The sequence below is a fragment of the Melozone crissalis genome, unplaced genomic scaffold (assembly GCF_028551555.1).
Source record: "Melozone crissalis strain CALT ecotype California unplaced genomic scaffold, PUWL_Pcris_2 ptg000027l_1, whole genome shotgun sequence".
NCBI lineage: Eukaryota > Metazoa > Chordata > Aves > Passeriformes > Passerellidae > Melozone > Melozone crissalis.
The window spans coordinates 32,205,254-32,219,607 of record NW_026535805.1 but is presented as its reverse complement, the minus strand read 5'-3'; the positions used below and the strand labels follow the sequence as shown (position 1 = coordinate 32,219,607).

Below are 14,354 nucleotides of genomic sequence, written 5' to 3'. Positions count from 1 at the left end.
AGTGACTGATACATCGGCAGCTCTTCACAGAGCCTTTTTTTTGGAAGCAAGGCGTTGCACGCAGCTTCAGAAGCGGCACTTTAGGAGCACGTGCCGCAGGAACGAGTCTACGGCAGTGCAGCTCTTTCCCACACGATGCGGCGCATCGCCCGGGCTTGCGAGGCGGCCGCCACTCCTCCCACCTACTCCCGAGATGGCGAGCATCCCCAAACCTGTTTTTTCTCTCGGTGCCGGTACCGAACGAGCTGTGCCAATGCGGCGGGAGCTGCTCTGAAGAAAAAACTAATCACACCTGTGTGAACAGCGGCACCTCGGCAGCCCGGGCCGCCGCGGGGGCCGGGAGTGCGGGCAGCCACCCCCGCACCGCCACCACCACCGCTGGCGCCGCATAAGCGCCTCCAGCCCGTCAGAGGCGGCAGCTCCCGGGCCGCGGGGGCCGGTCCCGCCCTCACCTGCTGCCGGGCCGAGCCGCGGGCGGGGGCGGGGGACGTGGCGCTCACCTGCCCCGGGTCGCGGAGCCGCGGGGCGGAGCAGCCGCGCTCGGCGAGCAGCAGCAGCAGCAGCACGAAGACATGGCGGAGGCCGCGGGCCGGAGCGGCCCGCGCCGGCGGCCCGCAGGTGAGCGGGGGCCGCGGCCGGCTGGGGCGGCGGGAGGGCGGCGCGGATCGGGCCGCGGCTGCGGGGGCCCGCGCTCCCGGGCGGCTGCGGGCGCCGTGCGGAGCGGGAGCGCGGCGGGGCCCGGCGGCGGCCTCGCCCGCAACAGGTGCGGGGGCGCTCCGCGGCCGCCCGGCCGTGCGGGGACTTCGCTGCCTTTCTTGGCCACTGCCGGGGACAGCCGGGGGGTCGGCCCGGGCGGCGGGCAGAGCTGCGCTGGAGGGGCGGCGCGCCTGAACCGTGCCCGCCGTAGCAGCGAGACCCGTCCCGACCCCGCGCAGGGGCATCGGCGGGGCCGCGCCGTCGCTCCCGGGTCGCCGCTGGTTCTTCTGGAGCCTCCGCTCCAAGGGCTCGGAGTGCGGCGGGGCCCGCACGGCGGCGGGGCTAACGCGGGCGCGGAGGGGTCTGCAGGGGGCGGCCGCCGGGCTGCGGGCTTTGAGCGGGGCTGGAGGTAGCGCTGAGCTCCCGCAATAAGAGAGGGTGGACAGGCGCAAGACGCCGCTAACCGGACGGGGTGAGCCCCGGCGAGGGCGGAGGGACGGCGCGGCGGGGTCAAGGCAGCCGGTGGCAGCGCCCCGGTGCCCGCCGAGCGAGGCCCGCTGCGGGCTTTGGCTGCGCCTCAAACGCGTGCGAGCGACGGGCTGCTGCAAGCCCTTATTTCCTACAGGGAAAGCGGGGAGATGACCTTGCAGATGTCTCCTGTGAGGAGGGATGTACACTGCGAGACCGTTTTAACTCGCTTTTATTTTGGCCCTAAGGGTGAGGAGCGTGCAGGGAGGAGATTTTGGCTTACGCAAGCGGATCGACCGCTGTATCACTGTTGTAGGCGCGGATGCTGTTTGCTCTTGCTGCTTGCTGGACTGTGAAGTCCGAGTCCAACTTTTAGTCCTCTCCTTTTTTCCTTTTTTTACCTTCCTCCCCAGTCCCATTCCACTCACCCTTTGCTAGTCCTTCTCTAACATAAGCCCAAGTTTATCTCTAAATCAAAGAGTGAGTTTTTATATCAAAACAGCATATGAATAGGCCATATGGCTGTTGGCTGATTGTGTTTTCTCAGTATAATATTTTTAATACATACTTTATGTAATGCAGACATGCAGTCGTACGCAATGACTGTGGGCAGACCCACCCAAGTGCTGTCCTCATTAGAAGTATAGAATATAGCTCAGAAATCCTTACAAGTCACTCCCAGGTATCACCATAAAGTTCATCTTAAGAAAGGATGTGTATCTGTGTTCCTATGTGTTCAGAGTTTACAACCACATTGACTTCCCTTTCCACGGGAAGAACTGACTGGTTTATTGAAGCCATTTCTAACAAACTCTTTTCCAGTTCTCTACCTTACATTGCTGATGTGATTTTTTTAAACTGGATTATCAGTCTTTTTGTAATTACCTACCAAAACTAGAAATGAGTCAACAGATGACATGTATTTTGCTTATGTTCTGTTTTAAAAATACTTATGTGCCTAGATTTATTCTGTGTTTGCTTTATAGTTTCATTTCAAGCTGCTGTGTTGAACTTTTACTCATTGGGACATCTGTAGACTGAAGGATCTGCTTGCATAAGTTCTTGAGTATTTTGAATTTAAATTACTTTGTGCTGTCAAAGTTCATTTGAGACTTCTTTGTGAGTGAAACGTCAGAGTTAAACATCTGTGAAGCTTAACTATGAAGCTTTTCTGTGAAGTTTGTTGTCTGCTGAGATCCTTTTAGGTCTCTAGATATCACAGGGACCACTTTGCAGGTGTTCACAAACAGGAACAACCTCAAAGCACATCAGAGATCTGCTCCGTGGCTCTTTGGTCCATCCATGAGCGAGCAGATGTGTGTGCCCAGGGAGGGCCATGCAGATGGCTGTGGCTGCAGTCTGCTCTGCAGGCGGAGCACCTGTGTCTGGATCCGGCTCCTCAGGAAGGTCAACATCCCATCTGTGTTTGGTGAAATTAGCTACCGGTAAAACTATTGCCTCTGTTGAAAAAACAAAGCTCTGTGTGTGTTGTGGTGCGTGGCTGGTTTGTTTCTTTCCTCGCCTCCTGTGGCTACACACATGGACTTTCAGGGCTGATCCTGGGAAAGCTTCAATATCACCACAAGAGTTTTGCAGGGGTATGTTACGAGTGGATCCCTTTATTGGCAGGTGGTCTGCTGCACTTAACTAGCATTCTTTGGGTAAATGGCCTAATTATCAGGGTGAAGGTTTTTTTTTTTATTCTGCCATTCATAAATTTATAGATGGCAAAGTGATTAGAGTGCTCAGGGGATATACTAAGTTACACCAGTTAGAATTTTTCAGTCATAGCTACTCGAGCATCTAATAGTGCTAATAAGCTCTTCAGTGATTCCTGAGATGAGAGGAGCCCTCTTGTGGGGAATGCCACATGGAGAAGCTTCTGAGGTGCCTAATTTTTTGGCTGCCCATCCATAAACATAGGCATGTCTCTGCCTGTGAGAGTTCCCCATGCGGCTCTGGGCTGCCTTGGCCAGCTCTGTGCACAGGTAACAATTTACTTAAGCTCTGGGATAACAGAGAGAGCTATGTGTTTGTAACATTGCAAAGAAGCTTTAATGCTGTGGTTTTGTGTACTGTTGTAGTTAGCTCTTTCTGCTAAGTGAGCTTAGTATTACTCTGTGCTTTTTGCTGCAAAACAAATCTGTCCTTTAAATCATGTCAGTGCCTGGTGGCTTGTGAAAGCTGAAAACTTGAGGTGTTTGCTCTTTAACTGCTGATCGGACTTTTTATCTGTTGCTTGCTTAGCCTGGTATTTCTTCTCCATCTGAGAAGAAATCAAATTTCATCTTTCTGTGTTTATTTTTTATGTCCTAACAAAGAGATAAATTATTCAGGAAAACACAGAAGTGCAGAAAGCATAGTGTGTCTGGGAGCTGAAGGCGTGCTCTGGTTTCCATGGCTCTTTCCCAGCGGTTCCTGCATGTTTTGCTGGGGAGGATTTACACGGCGGTGTTGAGACACGCGGGTTTTGTCTCTCTGGCCAGCTCAGGTGATCCATGTCCTTCCCGGGGGAGCTGCAGGGCGGTCCCAGTGCCCGGAGGAGGGGATGGATGTGCCCGTGCCCAGGCACCGGCACCGAGGGATGTCACGGTGCTCCAGCACAGGCTGCGCTACCGAGGGGCACCTCTGCCCCGGCTCCTTGCGCTCACCCGTACCGTGAACAGCGCTGTGGGAGCTGTTCCCAGGTGTGGGAATCGGGGACTGCCGCGAGGGTGTGCGCTCACACGCGCTGCAGGTGTTGATGCCTGTGTGTGGTGGGCGTGCTCTGATTTCCATCCGTGATTATCTAAACGTTGGCACATTGCGAATCCTTTCTATCTCTTGGCGTATAAATCGTGGATCTGCAATTCTTCTATTGCCACCTCCCCTCTAAAGAAAATCTATTCAAGTTATGAAATCGTGTCTCAGAGCCTGTGATTATATCTTTGGTCCCACACTAACGATTTTTGAGGCAGTACTGAATGCACAGAGACTCAGATTTTTCAGTACCTTGTAGAATGAAAATGATACAACTAAATTAAATTTAGGTTAAAATCTTCATAGAAGCCATCCCTCAGCTTCAGAAAGCTGTTCAAGTACTGTGTCTGGGTATCTCTTGTTGGTCAAGTAATGTCTGTGCAAGGACTACACGCCATGGAAGAGTTTGAACGTGCCTTTTTCTGTGCTTATTGTGTAATGGGAGTCAGGCTTTCTCCACCCACCTACACCCAGCATTACTACTGTAAAAAAAAAAAGAAGAATGAGGTATGTGTGTGAAACAAACCACAAGAAACACAAACTCAACAACAAAAGTCCAACCCTGTCCAAAAAAATTCCCCCCCAAAAGTTCAAAACCATAGAAACTCTGCACACACAAAAGCCCCAAAGCCAATCACTGCCATTAAAAAAACGAGTTTATGAAGAATCAGGCCTGTTAAGTGATGGTCAAAGAGCTGGCTTATGTGGTACTTCCAGTACGGAAAGAGAAGTTTTACTAATTTAGTTCAAGTAGTATGCGTTGCTGTTTTCCTTGGGCTTGGCTTTGAAAAGAGATGTACTTGCGTATGTGCTGTTTCAAACTGCAAAAAGTTGTAAATTTACAGTACTCTGAGATGGCTGATACTTTATTTGCATGATTTATTATTATCCCAGATAAACAAATTTAATACTTTAGATCTGAAAATTATTTGTGGTGTTAAAGGTAATTAAATGATCAGAGAAATAATTGCCTCAATTATGTAAATACTGTATCATCTTGCAACAACATACACATATTTCTTCAAGCAGAAAAGAAAGGTAAGTCTACGTCCACAATACAAGCCACAGTGTGCTGCTGCTGTTGTTGTGGTAACTTTGTGTATCTGCCCTTCCTTCAGGGAGGGGATCCCCTCTCTGTGACTTGTATTAGTTCCTGGCAGACCACTGCATTTGTCTATGGCCGAAGAGGTTCTGTGTATATTATATTCTTCTTTTACCCTACATATGCATGAGAAATGGTGGATTTGTGAAACTGGTTCAGGTTTAATTCTGCACCTCTCCCTTAGTGTTGCTTCTGGAGTTGTGCTATAGTTGTTTTCATGAAAACCAGTAGGCTTTAGGGACAAAGCTTGAAAATATGTATTCTAGGAGATCTGTCAGAGTTCAGGGGAAACAACTGTAAGGTGTCTGCTAAGATGACATGCAGGACTAGGCTGCCCTGCTGTTCATATAGATGGAGTTAGAAACCCTGACTCTTGTTGACGATGAGATTCTTCAGAGAGGTGATGGAATGATTTGTGCTCCAGAAGGAGAGTCACTGTGAGACTCATGGGGGGAGAAATAAAGTACTGATGTCTCCAAATATATCCTTGTCTCTCTGTCTGAAACTCTGTTCTTCCTTATCCAAAAGTCCAGACATCTTGGTCATCCTCTTAAGAAACATGTTGGGAACTAAGATGTCAGTAAAGCACTGGTAATTAACACTGGTAATTAACACAGTTCACAGGATTCCATCCATCAGATGCTAATGCTGGTAATACAACAATGGAAAAAATTTTAATTTGGTCTTGGCATAGTTCCTTTTCTTTCATGTCCCTGTTTCTGTGAAAAAAAGCTTGGAGCCTCGTCTTTGAAGTATTCATTTCTACTGAAAACTTAGTATATAAGTGCTCTTAATTTTGAGTGTTATACAAATGCTTGGTTCTCTTGACACGTATTAAACCCAGGTATTCTAAAAAAAATAAGCTGTTTTTTTTTTGTTGTTGTTGTTTTGGGTTTTTTTCCCCCCAGACAGAAGCAGTGACAACATTGCCCTGGGTATTAGTTGTAGGGCAATTAGAATTCATAACTTCTATCTTCTACCAAATTCCTATTTGCTACTGTCCTGTGACCTCCCAATTCCTTGCTGCCTTTCATTATTTAACTGACCATTGGTTGAAATTGCATGATATATTCTACTATAGGGCCTGATCCAACATCATTCTGTTATATATAAATAGTGTTGACTAAGAATGATCAAATATGTTTTTGATTCATCATGGTGTGCCTTGTGCAGTGTTTATAGTTAGTCATACTATGCAAATCAATTTAATTAAAACATGTGACAGACTTGTTAATGTAAGTCTTGTATTTGATTGTTTTATTGGTGTGTATGTGTGGAAAGTGTTTGTGAATGATAAGACTCTTGATGAGCTCCTCATGTTCATGTGCCTTTTTGTGCTGATGAATGAGTTTGACTGAAACAGGGCAGGGCTTCCAGCATTCTCCTAAATTTTTCCTATGCATGGAAATGCACACAGGTTTAGATTTCTTTGACAGAAGGGGAAAGAGTTAACACTTACCTTCAGCCTAGTCACTTCTGATGAGTTCTAACAGCCCTTGGTCCAGTGTGTGGCACTGTGCACGTCAAAATGGCAAACTGGGAAGAAGGTTTCCCTTCTTATTCTCTAGCATTTTATATTCTTACTGATTAATTCAAGAGGCAATTTTTTTTCCTTCCAAGAAGGGGAAAAGGAGAAATCAATTATTATATCAGATGTTTATATACTGAAATTGTTTAAAAATAATTCAGTAAAGTTAAACTTTACTGCAGTAAAAATAATTGGCTGGTCCTTTATTATCTTGTATATAAAATTGAGGCCTTAGAGATATCTTTGAAGAGAAACTTAGAAACCTCTATAAAGACAAGGTTATTATGTGTCACTTTTGGAAAACGAGGTAGAAGGAAGAGAAAATAGAGAGCAGCAGTGGAAAACATTAGGTGTTTGAGACAGTGGTTGACTTAATGGAAGAAAGTGTTTTTTCTGATACAGTGGTTATTTTGGCTATTTCCAAATTAACTGTAAAAAAACCCCAAAACGAGGTACGGAGGTGAATCCCACATGTCTTTTTAAGGCTGGTTTGTTTCGCCTAGATTTAAATGCTAGAGAAAAGGAAGTTTCTAGTCCTTTAAGGCTGGATAAATAGCTGTTTTCCCATATGAGTAGGAAAAAAAAAAAACCAAAAAAACCAGGCCCTACTTTCTCCATCTTTTAGGCTTGACTTCCTGATTCAAAACCTGGTGAAGTAGAAAATAAACAGACATGTGATTGCTGAAGAAAACTAGGAATAGATTGAGTTTGGAGTTTAGTTAGTGTATGTATATTTCAACATAGCCCTGTGAGGCAGAGGGAGTTGATGATCTTTATGGATCCCTTAAAATTTGAGATTTGTATGATCCAGCACTGCCTATAATATGTATTTTAAAATGAGTTCTTAGAAAAAGCTTTTGATACAGATGATTAATATTGAAAATATGAAAAATCTATACAAAATATGATTTGTGTGTTTTGATGATTAGGTATGTTAAAATTTTTTGTTGTAATGTTTTTTGCAGAACAGGATGGGAGATTTTCACTGAATTTTCCTGATTTTTTTTTTTTCCCCAAGAAAGAAACATTTGGAACCTAGTTCCCAACGGAACCCTGTTGTTTCAGAGACGGAAAACATGAATATGAAAGCAAAATTCTAAGATAGTTATCTACCTTGCCCTGAACCCCTTCAGTTGTAAGAAAATCAGAAAAAAACAATGGAGTAGTGACAATCTGTAAAGGAATGTATGCTAAAATAATATATTTACTTGATCTATTTCTTGATACAAAATACGTGCAAGTTGAGGGGAAGCTTTCACGAGGTAGTGGATGTGGAATGTAGTTACATGCAATTCATTATACTCTAAATCACAGTAATGAGCTTCATGGACAGTTTGGATAGTTTACAGGGAATGAAACAATCCTGTTAATGAAAGAAGATAGCAAATCTAGAATTCAGCCATGGTGACTGGCTTCAGCTTCCTTTGCATTTCATAGGTAAAAATATCAAGTCTTAATACCTGAGGGTAAAGCAGAAACATCTCTCAGTGTGTTGTCATAAATATTTACATTTCCTGTATCATGATATAAGTGTCCTAATGGTCCTTGTTAAACTGCTGTTAAAGACTGATGCGTATCAGATGATGATGTTTTGTGCAGGTAATTATACCTATAGAGTCCAGTGGGTGAAAGTGGGTGTGTTTAAGTGTCATGGTTTGAGTGATAATCAGTTTGCAGGTGTTGTAAAAAGGAAAACCCATAAATGACCCAGTGCCCTCAAGATACACAGTTGCCCTCACTCCATCAGTAAGAGAGATCAGCTGTGATTGTCTTAATGACAAAAACATAGATGACTAATGGTTAGAGGGGGAAAAAATATCAATAATGGGGGTTATTTAAGAAAATTGTTTGGTGTTTTTCTTAAGTGTTTAACAGCCTTGTTCCTAAAATTATCCACCCCTTTGTTCCCGCAGGGGAATGTTGCTTTCATCCCAGTTTTCATAGGGAAGCTCCCACGTAGATGAGACGCGGCTGAAATAAGCAAAGCTTTCCTGCTAGGAATACCTCAGGAACTTCTTTTTCTTCCTTAAACCAGTGGATTGAGGAAGGGGGAGTTGTCAGTACAGTCTCTTATGCAGTGCTGGTACCTTTAATGTATATTCAGTAGTATTTTTAGAAATGTTTTTCAGAAAAAAAATTTGCCCAAGTGCCTAAAGTTATGGGGGTTTTTTATTATAATAGGTATCCCTTATATGTAGTAGGTTGTATTATATTAGGCATTTGAAAACATGTTGTGAGCTGGCATAGTTTTTAACCACAGGAACCTTGAAATAAAACCTTGCTGTGTAAGCTGAATGTGCTGTTGATACTTTTGCTCTGTCACCTCTGCATTAGTAAGTCAACAGGAAGAAAAATGTGCCAACACCTCAGTTGCCTGTGTGTCATTGCCCAAATCCATCTGCACTAGCCCCTGAAGCATCAGACTTGGTTATTACTACATTTTGTATGGAGGGCAAGTCACTCTTATGGGTGTGGGGGATTCTGCAAGGACCAAGGAAGTAATTCGCAGTCCTGTAGCTGTCCTGCATGACTCCTGCAATAATAGGGAAATGGACATGCTGAAACAGTAAACATACCTGTAAGGTGGGAAGCTGCCCCAGTCAGGTGTATTTTTGTGTGCTATATACTTCTGACATGTTTTGAAATGCCTATTTAAGGACTTTCTAATCAAAGGTGATTAAACATAATTTTTAAAAGGTAGAAATCCATACTTAGTGATTTAAAGCAGTGAAATGGGGTGGAGCAATAGTTAATGAAGCTGCCATATAAATATTGTTTTCTATTACTTTTTTTTCTGTTGGCAAGTCTTGGCACGTATGAAAAATTGTGATGGTACTAACTACTGTCCACCTTGTGTGATGATGTGTGTTCTGTTATGTAGTGTTTGTGGTTAGGTGGATGGGATTTGAGGAATGAAGCTCTTTCTCTTTATGGAATAAAGTAGTGGTGCCTATATAAACGCCAGAAGGCAAATTGGTGAGGCAAAGAGCAGCTTGTGTTAGAGCTTCTTTCCTTACTCCTTTGTCCACACCCTGTAGTACAAAGTGTCTCTAACTGCACACGAATGACATCATGTGCAGCTTCCGTGTACGCCCAGAGTCCAAGGTGTAGCCAGGAGGAAATACATACTAGAGGTGGGCTCTGGGCTTGGTCCTGCAGAATGCTTCTGTTTCGGTTGGGTGTTTTGTGGCTGGGCTGGAGAGGGAGGAACGGTGCAGCTGAGCCTTCAGGTGGTGCTGTGTTCTTCTGGATCTGATGTGATCCTGGCTCACGAGCCTGAGATGTGCAAGGACAGAGCTATCCTGCCAGCTGAGCATGATCCAGGACTCCTCTGTAAAGAGCACCCCAGGCCACTGTGGCAGTCAGCATAGTTCATGTCATAAATTCTGACCCTGCTTCGGTTTTGTTACCTGTGTCGTTAGGTGATCACATACATTTGTGTGACTCGCAGTTTTCAATGAGCCACCTACAGACTTGTCAGCTACTGTCTGTGCCATCTTGTGGTGGCTGATCAGGTTACATCAAGATTCCCTTAAACAAACAAACAAACATAAAACCAACCAAAACAAAACAACCCTGAAGTGAGGAAAAATAATGTACTTTTAAAATTATAGAGTGATTCCAGCTGGCAGTTTTTCTTCGGTAGCATTTTGAAATGGTGAGCACACCCTGAACTGAGGTGGAAGCAGATGAAATTTAAGGTGTCTCTCAGGTGAAATATCCGGCATGTTGCATAGTGGCATTTGCAGCTGTGAAGGATGAAACATTCAGATTGCAAAACTTGTGAGCAAGCATTGTGTTGTAAATGGCTTAGAGAAAATCCAGAATGCCAGCATATGAGGGAAATCAATTAACTGAAGCTACCTGGGCTGTTTGGACTTTGCTCATTTTGTGAAGTGTATCTTAAAGGTTGGTGCTGTAAAACTAATGGCGTGGCACAGAATTTTCAGAATTTTGTTGCCCCATGCTTTCCACACAAACTAGAAATTCTCATTTTTGCGTTTTCACATGTGGAAAAGAATGTCCCAACACCTGCCTGTAATTGTGGGTGTATGTATTCCTAATGCAAAAGGTATGTACTGCATAGGAAGGTGATTAAGGGGGTGGGGGGGCGGTGGCACGCACGACACCCAGCACATGCAGATACAGAAGAGGACTCAGCCTCATTGTTTTAGATTAGGCTGAAATTTTTAAACATGAATAAGCAGAACAGCTGAGCAAAAAGCAGGTTCATGCCTGGCGCCTTCCAGGCTTCTTTTCACTCAGTGCTCGTGTGCTTGTGCAACCGCAGCTCCATTCTCCCGCTGCCTGGAGAGGAGGAAGGAGCAGCCCCTGCTGCCGAGGAGCTCCCAGCTCTCCACAAGCGTGCAGGAGACAGCGTTCCCAAGGCCGGCTCGCTGCAGCTGAGGAGACAGCACTCATAGACCCTCCTTTGATTAGGATGTGTCCGTGTTGTCAGGGCAACTGTTAACAGCGGCGTATCATATTTTCTCCTCTTGTACTGCGTGCTGAATATTTTAGTGTGCTGTGGCTGGAAGAAGGTGCTGCTGCAAGGAACCTGGAGCTGTGGGCCGGGATCTGATTGAACAGGTTAAGACAGCAAAGAGCAGCATCCAAACCAATGTGCCTTTGATTAGGGCTTTTCTTCAAGGAGGGGAACGACTGCAAGCCTTTCCTGCCGACTAGATGTTGGTATTTGTCAGCTGTTTGCATACTGCTTATCCATAGGGGATCTGTTACAAGTGCTCAAATGAACAGACAGCGTTGCAGCTAGCAGCTAATCAGGGGCTGGAGTTTCTTACTTTTTTTTAATAAGCAAGAGGCAACAGCAGCATGCCTGGTTCAACTATTGCCCTCCGACAAGAGAGACTGAAGAAAAGTGCCAGGCCAAGTCCCCCAGGTTTATTCACCATTAATGAAGAGGATGAGCAGCAAAAAAATGGGAATTCCACAAGACTGAAAGGTACGTTGCTGTTCTGCAGTGCAATCAGGGCTGCCTGAGGGATACGTTGCACCGCAGGCACAGCAGTGTTTTATTAGCTCTTCTGTGTGCTACAGAGAGTCTGTAAGTGACTGGTGCAGTTTGGCACTCACAAATGTGCTGTGCATGATAGGTGTGTTTAAATCCCCTGGCTTGTTATGCAATTGGCTGCTTTGGCTCTGAAGAAAACAATACTTTTTAGTTATTAATCACATTTCTTCTGGTAGGGATAATGGTCCTGCATCTGAAATATATGGGTGAGCTTCTGTGTGTTTACTTTGACTTCTGTTTAGAGTCTGGGTAAATAACTGTTAAAAAGAAGGGTAGGCTTGGAGAGTACAGAATGCACTCTGCCTGTTACAGAAGACAGCTTTGCCAAAGACAATGTGAAACTGTCTATACTTCCACTCGTGTGCGGGAGGGGCAGTGTGCCTTTGGCAGAGTATAAAAAAATACACATTGTTCTAATATGCTGACTTTTTGTCTGACAACAAAACAAAACAGACAGAAAACACAAACTCAAGAAATTGTTAAAGAAAAATATTTTTGATGCTTAGGGTAGGTAAGCAGTGGTGGCAGAGGGATGCTGATGGCCATTGATTTATAGCAGATCTGTCAAGCCTGTGTAGCCACTGTCTGTATTGTATCATTTAATTCCTATTTCCTACATGGATCCTGGTATTTAAACTCTCTTAGTCGGGCAGGGATTCTGCTACTTACAGTTGTGAGTTTCTTTTTTTTTTTTTTTTTTGTCTTCAAGTGGTTCTATGTGTATGAGCACTTCTTTTGGGGGGGGCGGAGGGAAGGGGTGGATTGTACCAGTTTTTGTTTACAAAACAAATGCTAGTTTGTAGCCTCAAGACACTGTTTTAAATTTCAGTTATTACCATTCTACCATGTAACAGGAGAGCCTAGAAAGCATTTAAATAGCAAATTTATAGTATGTGTATTTATTAGATCTGAATAATTTACAGCTGATTATTTTCTTTTTCTGAAGGAAAAAGATAGCTAGCTTGGTAGCTTTTACAAGCAATTTCAGAACTCAGATCTTATTTGTTGGGGTTTTTTGAGTTTACAGCTTGTACTTTTTTTTTCTCAGAATAGTAAAAGACTTAACTGGTTAGAGCTTCATGATAAAATATATATTGCTAGTCATTGTAATATGCCTGTTGTGTTAGGATCTTCTGTTTGCACTTACCGGCTCTTCTGTGTATTTGAAACTGCCCATATAAAATGGAGATCCAAATTCTAGCGTGAGGTTATTGAATTCTTAATGTTTTAAGAAGCATATTACTTTACTTTATCACCCACTGGATGGCTTCCAGAGTCAACAGTTCATAAAGCTAAAAATCAATAATTTGCCTGGTTTTGTTCAATGGCACTGCTAGTTTCCCAAGACTTTGTTGACTTAGCTACTCTTTTCTACTTGCAGGAGCTACACATATGTGCTTGTCCTTTTGTCTCTCTTGTTTTAACTGAGATTTGATTTTTGATTATTCCTTTATTTTCTCTTGTTGCTGTGAAATGTAAGCAGATGCGTGTGAGCAGTAGCACAGATAGCAAGCAAACAAGTTCATGCAGTTTTAAGAAGATAAAAAATTTGTCAGCTTACCTTGACTGCTCCTGGTGAGAAATAATATAGGAAATGGTACAAAATATGCTGCAACGATATTAATTTGCTTTTCATTTTACTAGATATTTAAAATAGCTCATAGCGTCTCTAGAACAGTGCACCACTTGCACAGTGATACCTGTGGGTAAATACCTATGTCTGTACATCTGAATGTTATCAGTCATTAGGTGGGTTAGGCTGGAATGCCTGGTAATGAAGAATGCAGGTACTCAGGGTGCTGTTCTTCTCACCTGGTACCAAGAAAGGTCACTCCTGTGCAACTCTGACTGGGTGATGGACCCACATGGGGCTTTTGTGAATCTTTAGTGCCTGTTTTCTCTTGCTTCTTTACGGGGTTTGCCTTTCTTAGTTCTTTACCTGTTGTTTTTGCTCAGCAAGCACCTGCAGCTACTGAGATGTTTATGTTTTTTTTCTCTCTAGCACATTTTAAGTCAGGGTCATCTTTGTGGGAGATGGGCTAAATGTTGTCTTCATCTGCAGTTTCTGTTATCATGCTAGACCTGTCTTTGTTCAGCAGTTTAAAACCCAAGAGTCCTTTAATGGATCTGATACTCCAAAGAAGTTCCTTCCTCCATTAAGTGTATTTCAGTGTCATCACAAGATTTAAAATAATCAATATTTTAATATTTCAGGTCTTCTCAGACTACTAAGGCTTGATTAGACTTTTTATGAGAGTTGTTTTTTTTCAGAAACAAACATTTATGTGGATCTTAAAGTGGCTGGCCTTTGTGAGGTTTTCTGTAAATTGATTTTAGTACTGGCCATTCCTTTGCTTGTCTGGCTGCCTGCATTGTAATTGGAGGAGTCTGGTAGGCAAAATGAGTTTGTTTCTCCAGTGAAAACAAATAATGACAATGCTGGAGATATTAAAAGTGTGCAGTGACCTTTATAGCCATGTGCTCCTGATCTTTCCTTTGCTTTGATGTGAACTGTATTTACTGCTTTTTCAACAAATATTTTAACTTCCCTTCCTCCTCTTGGCTTTGGGACAAGGCCTGCATATTTGTTATATATCTGTATGGCACCCATTATTTCAGCGTCTTGAGATCCTGTTGTGTCGTGGAAGAGTGCAAATAAAAATTACTTTGAATAGCCTTTTTTACCTTTATTAACAGTATTTATTCTCCTTTCCTGTTATAACATTCAGGAAATTTGCTACATAGTGCACTCTTCAAATACAATTTCTATGGGTTTACAGAAGCTTATT

At 43.7% G+C, this 14,354-nt stretch overlaps 1 protein-coding gene across 5 annotated transcripts in view; it reads left to right on the top strand.

Annotated features, from left to right (window-relative positions):
* The first annotated feature begins 517 nt into the window (after nt 1–517).
* MAP7 (microtubule associated protein 7) overlaps nt 518–14,354 on the top strand; it is a 108,844-nt gene continuing 95,007 nt past the window's right edge. For 2 of the 5 annotated variants that reach the window (XM_054279309.1, XM_054279307.1), the window contains exon 1: nt 10,896–11,496. In XM_054279309.1, coding sequence (XP_054135284.1) covers nt 11,367–11,496 — 130 coding nt within the window. In that variant the 5' untranslated portion in view covers nt 10,896–11,366. Of the gene's footprint in view, nt 619–10,895; nt 11,497–14,354 lie in introns of those variants that run through there. The other 3 variants (XM_054279308.1, XM_054279304.1, XM_054279305.1) reach the window with 3 other exon arrangements.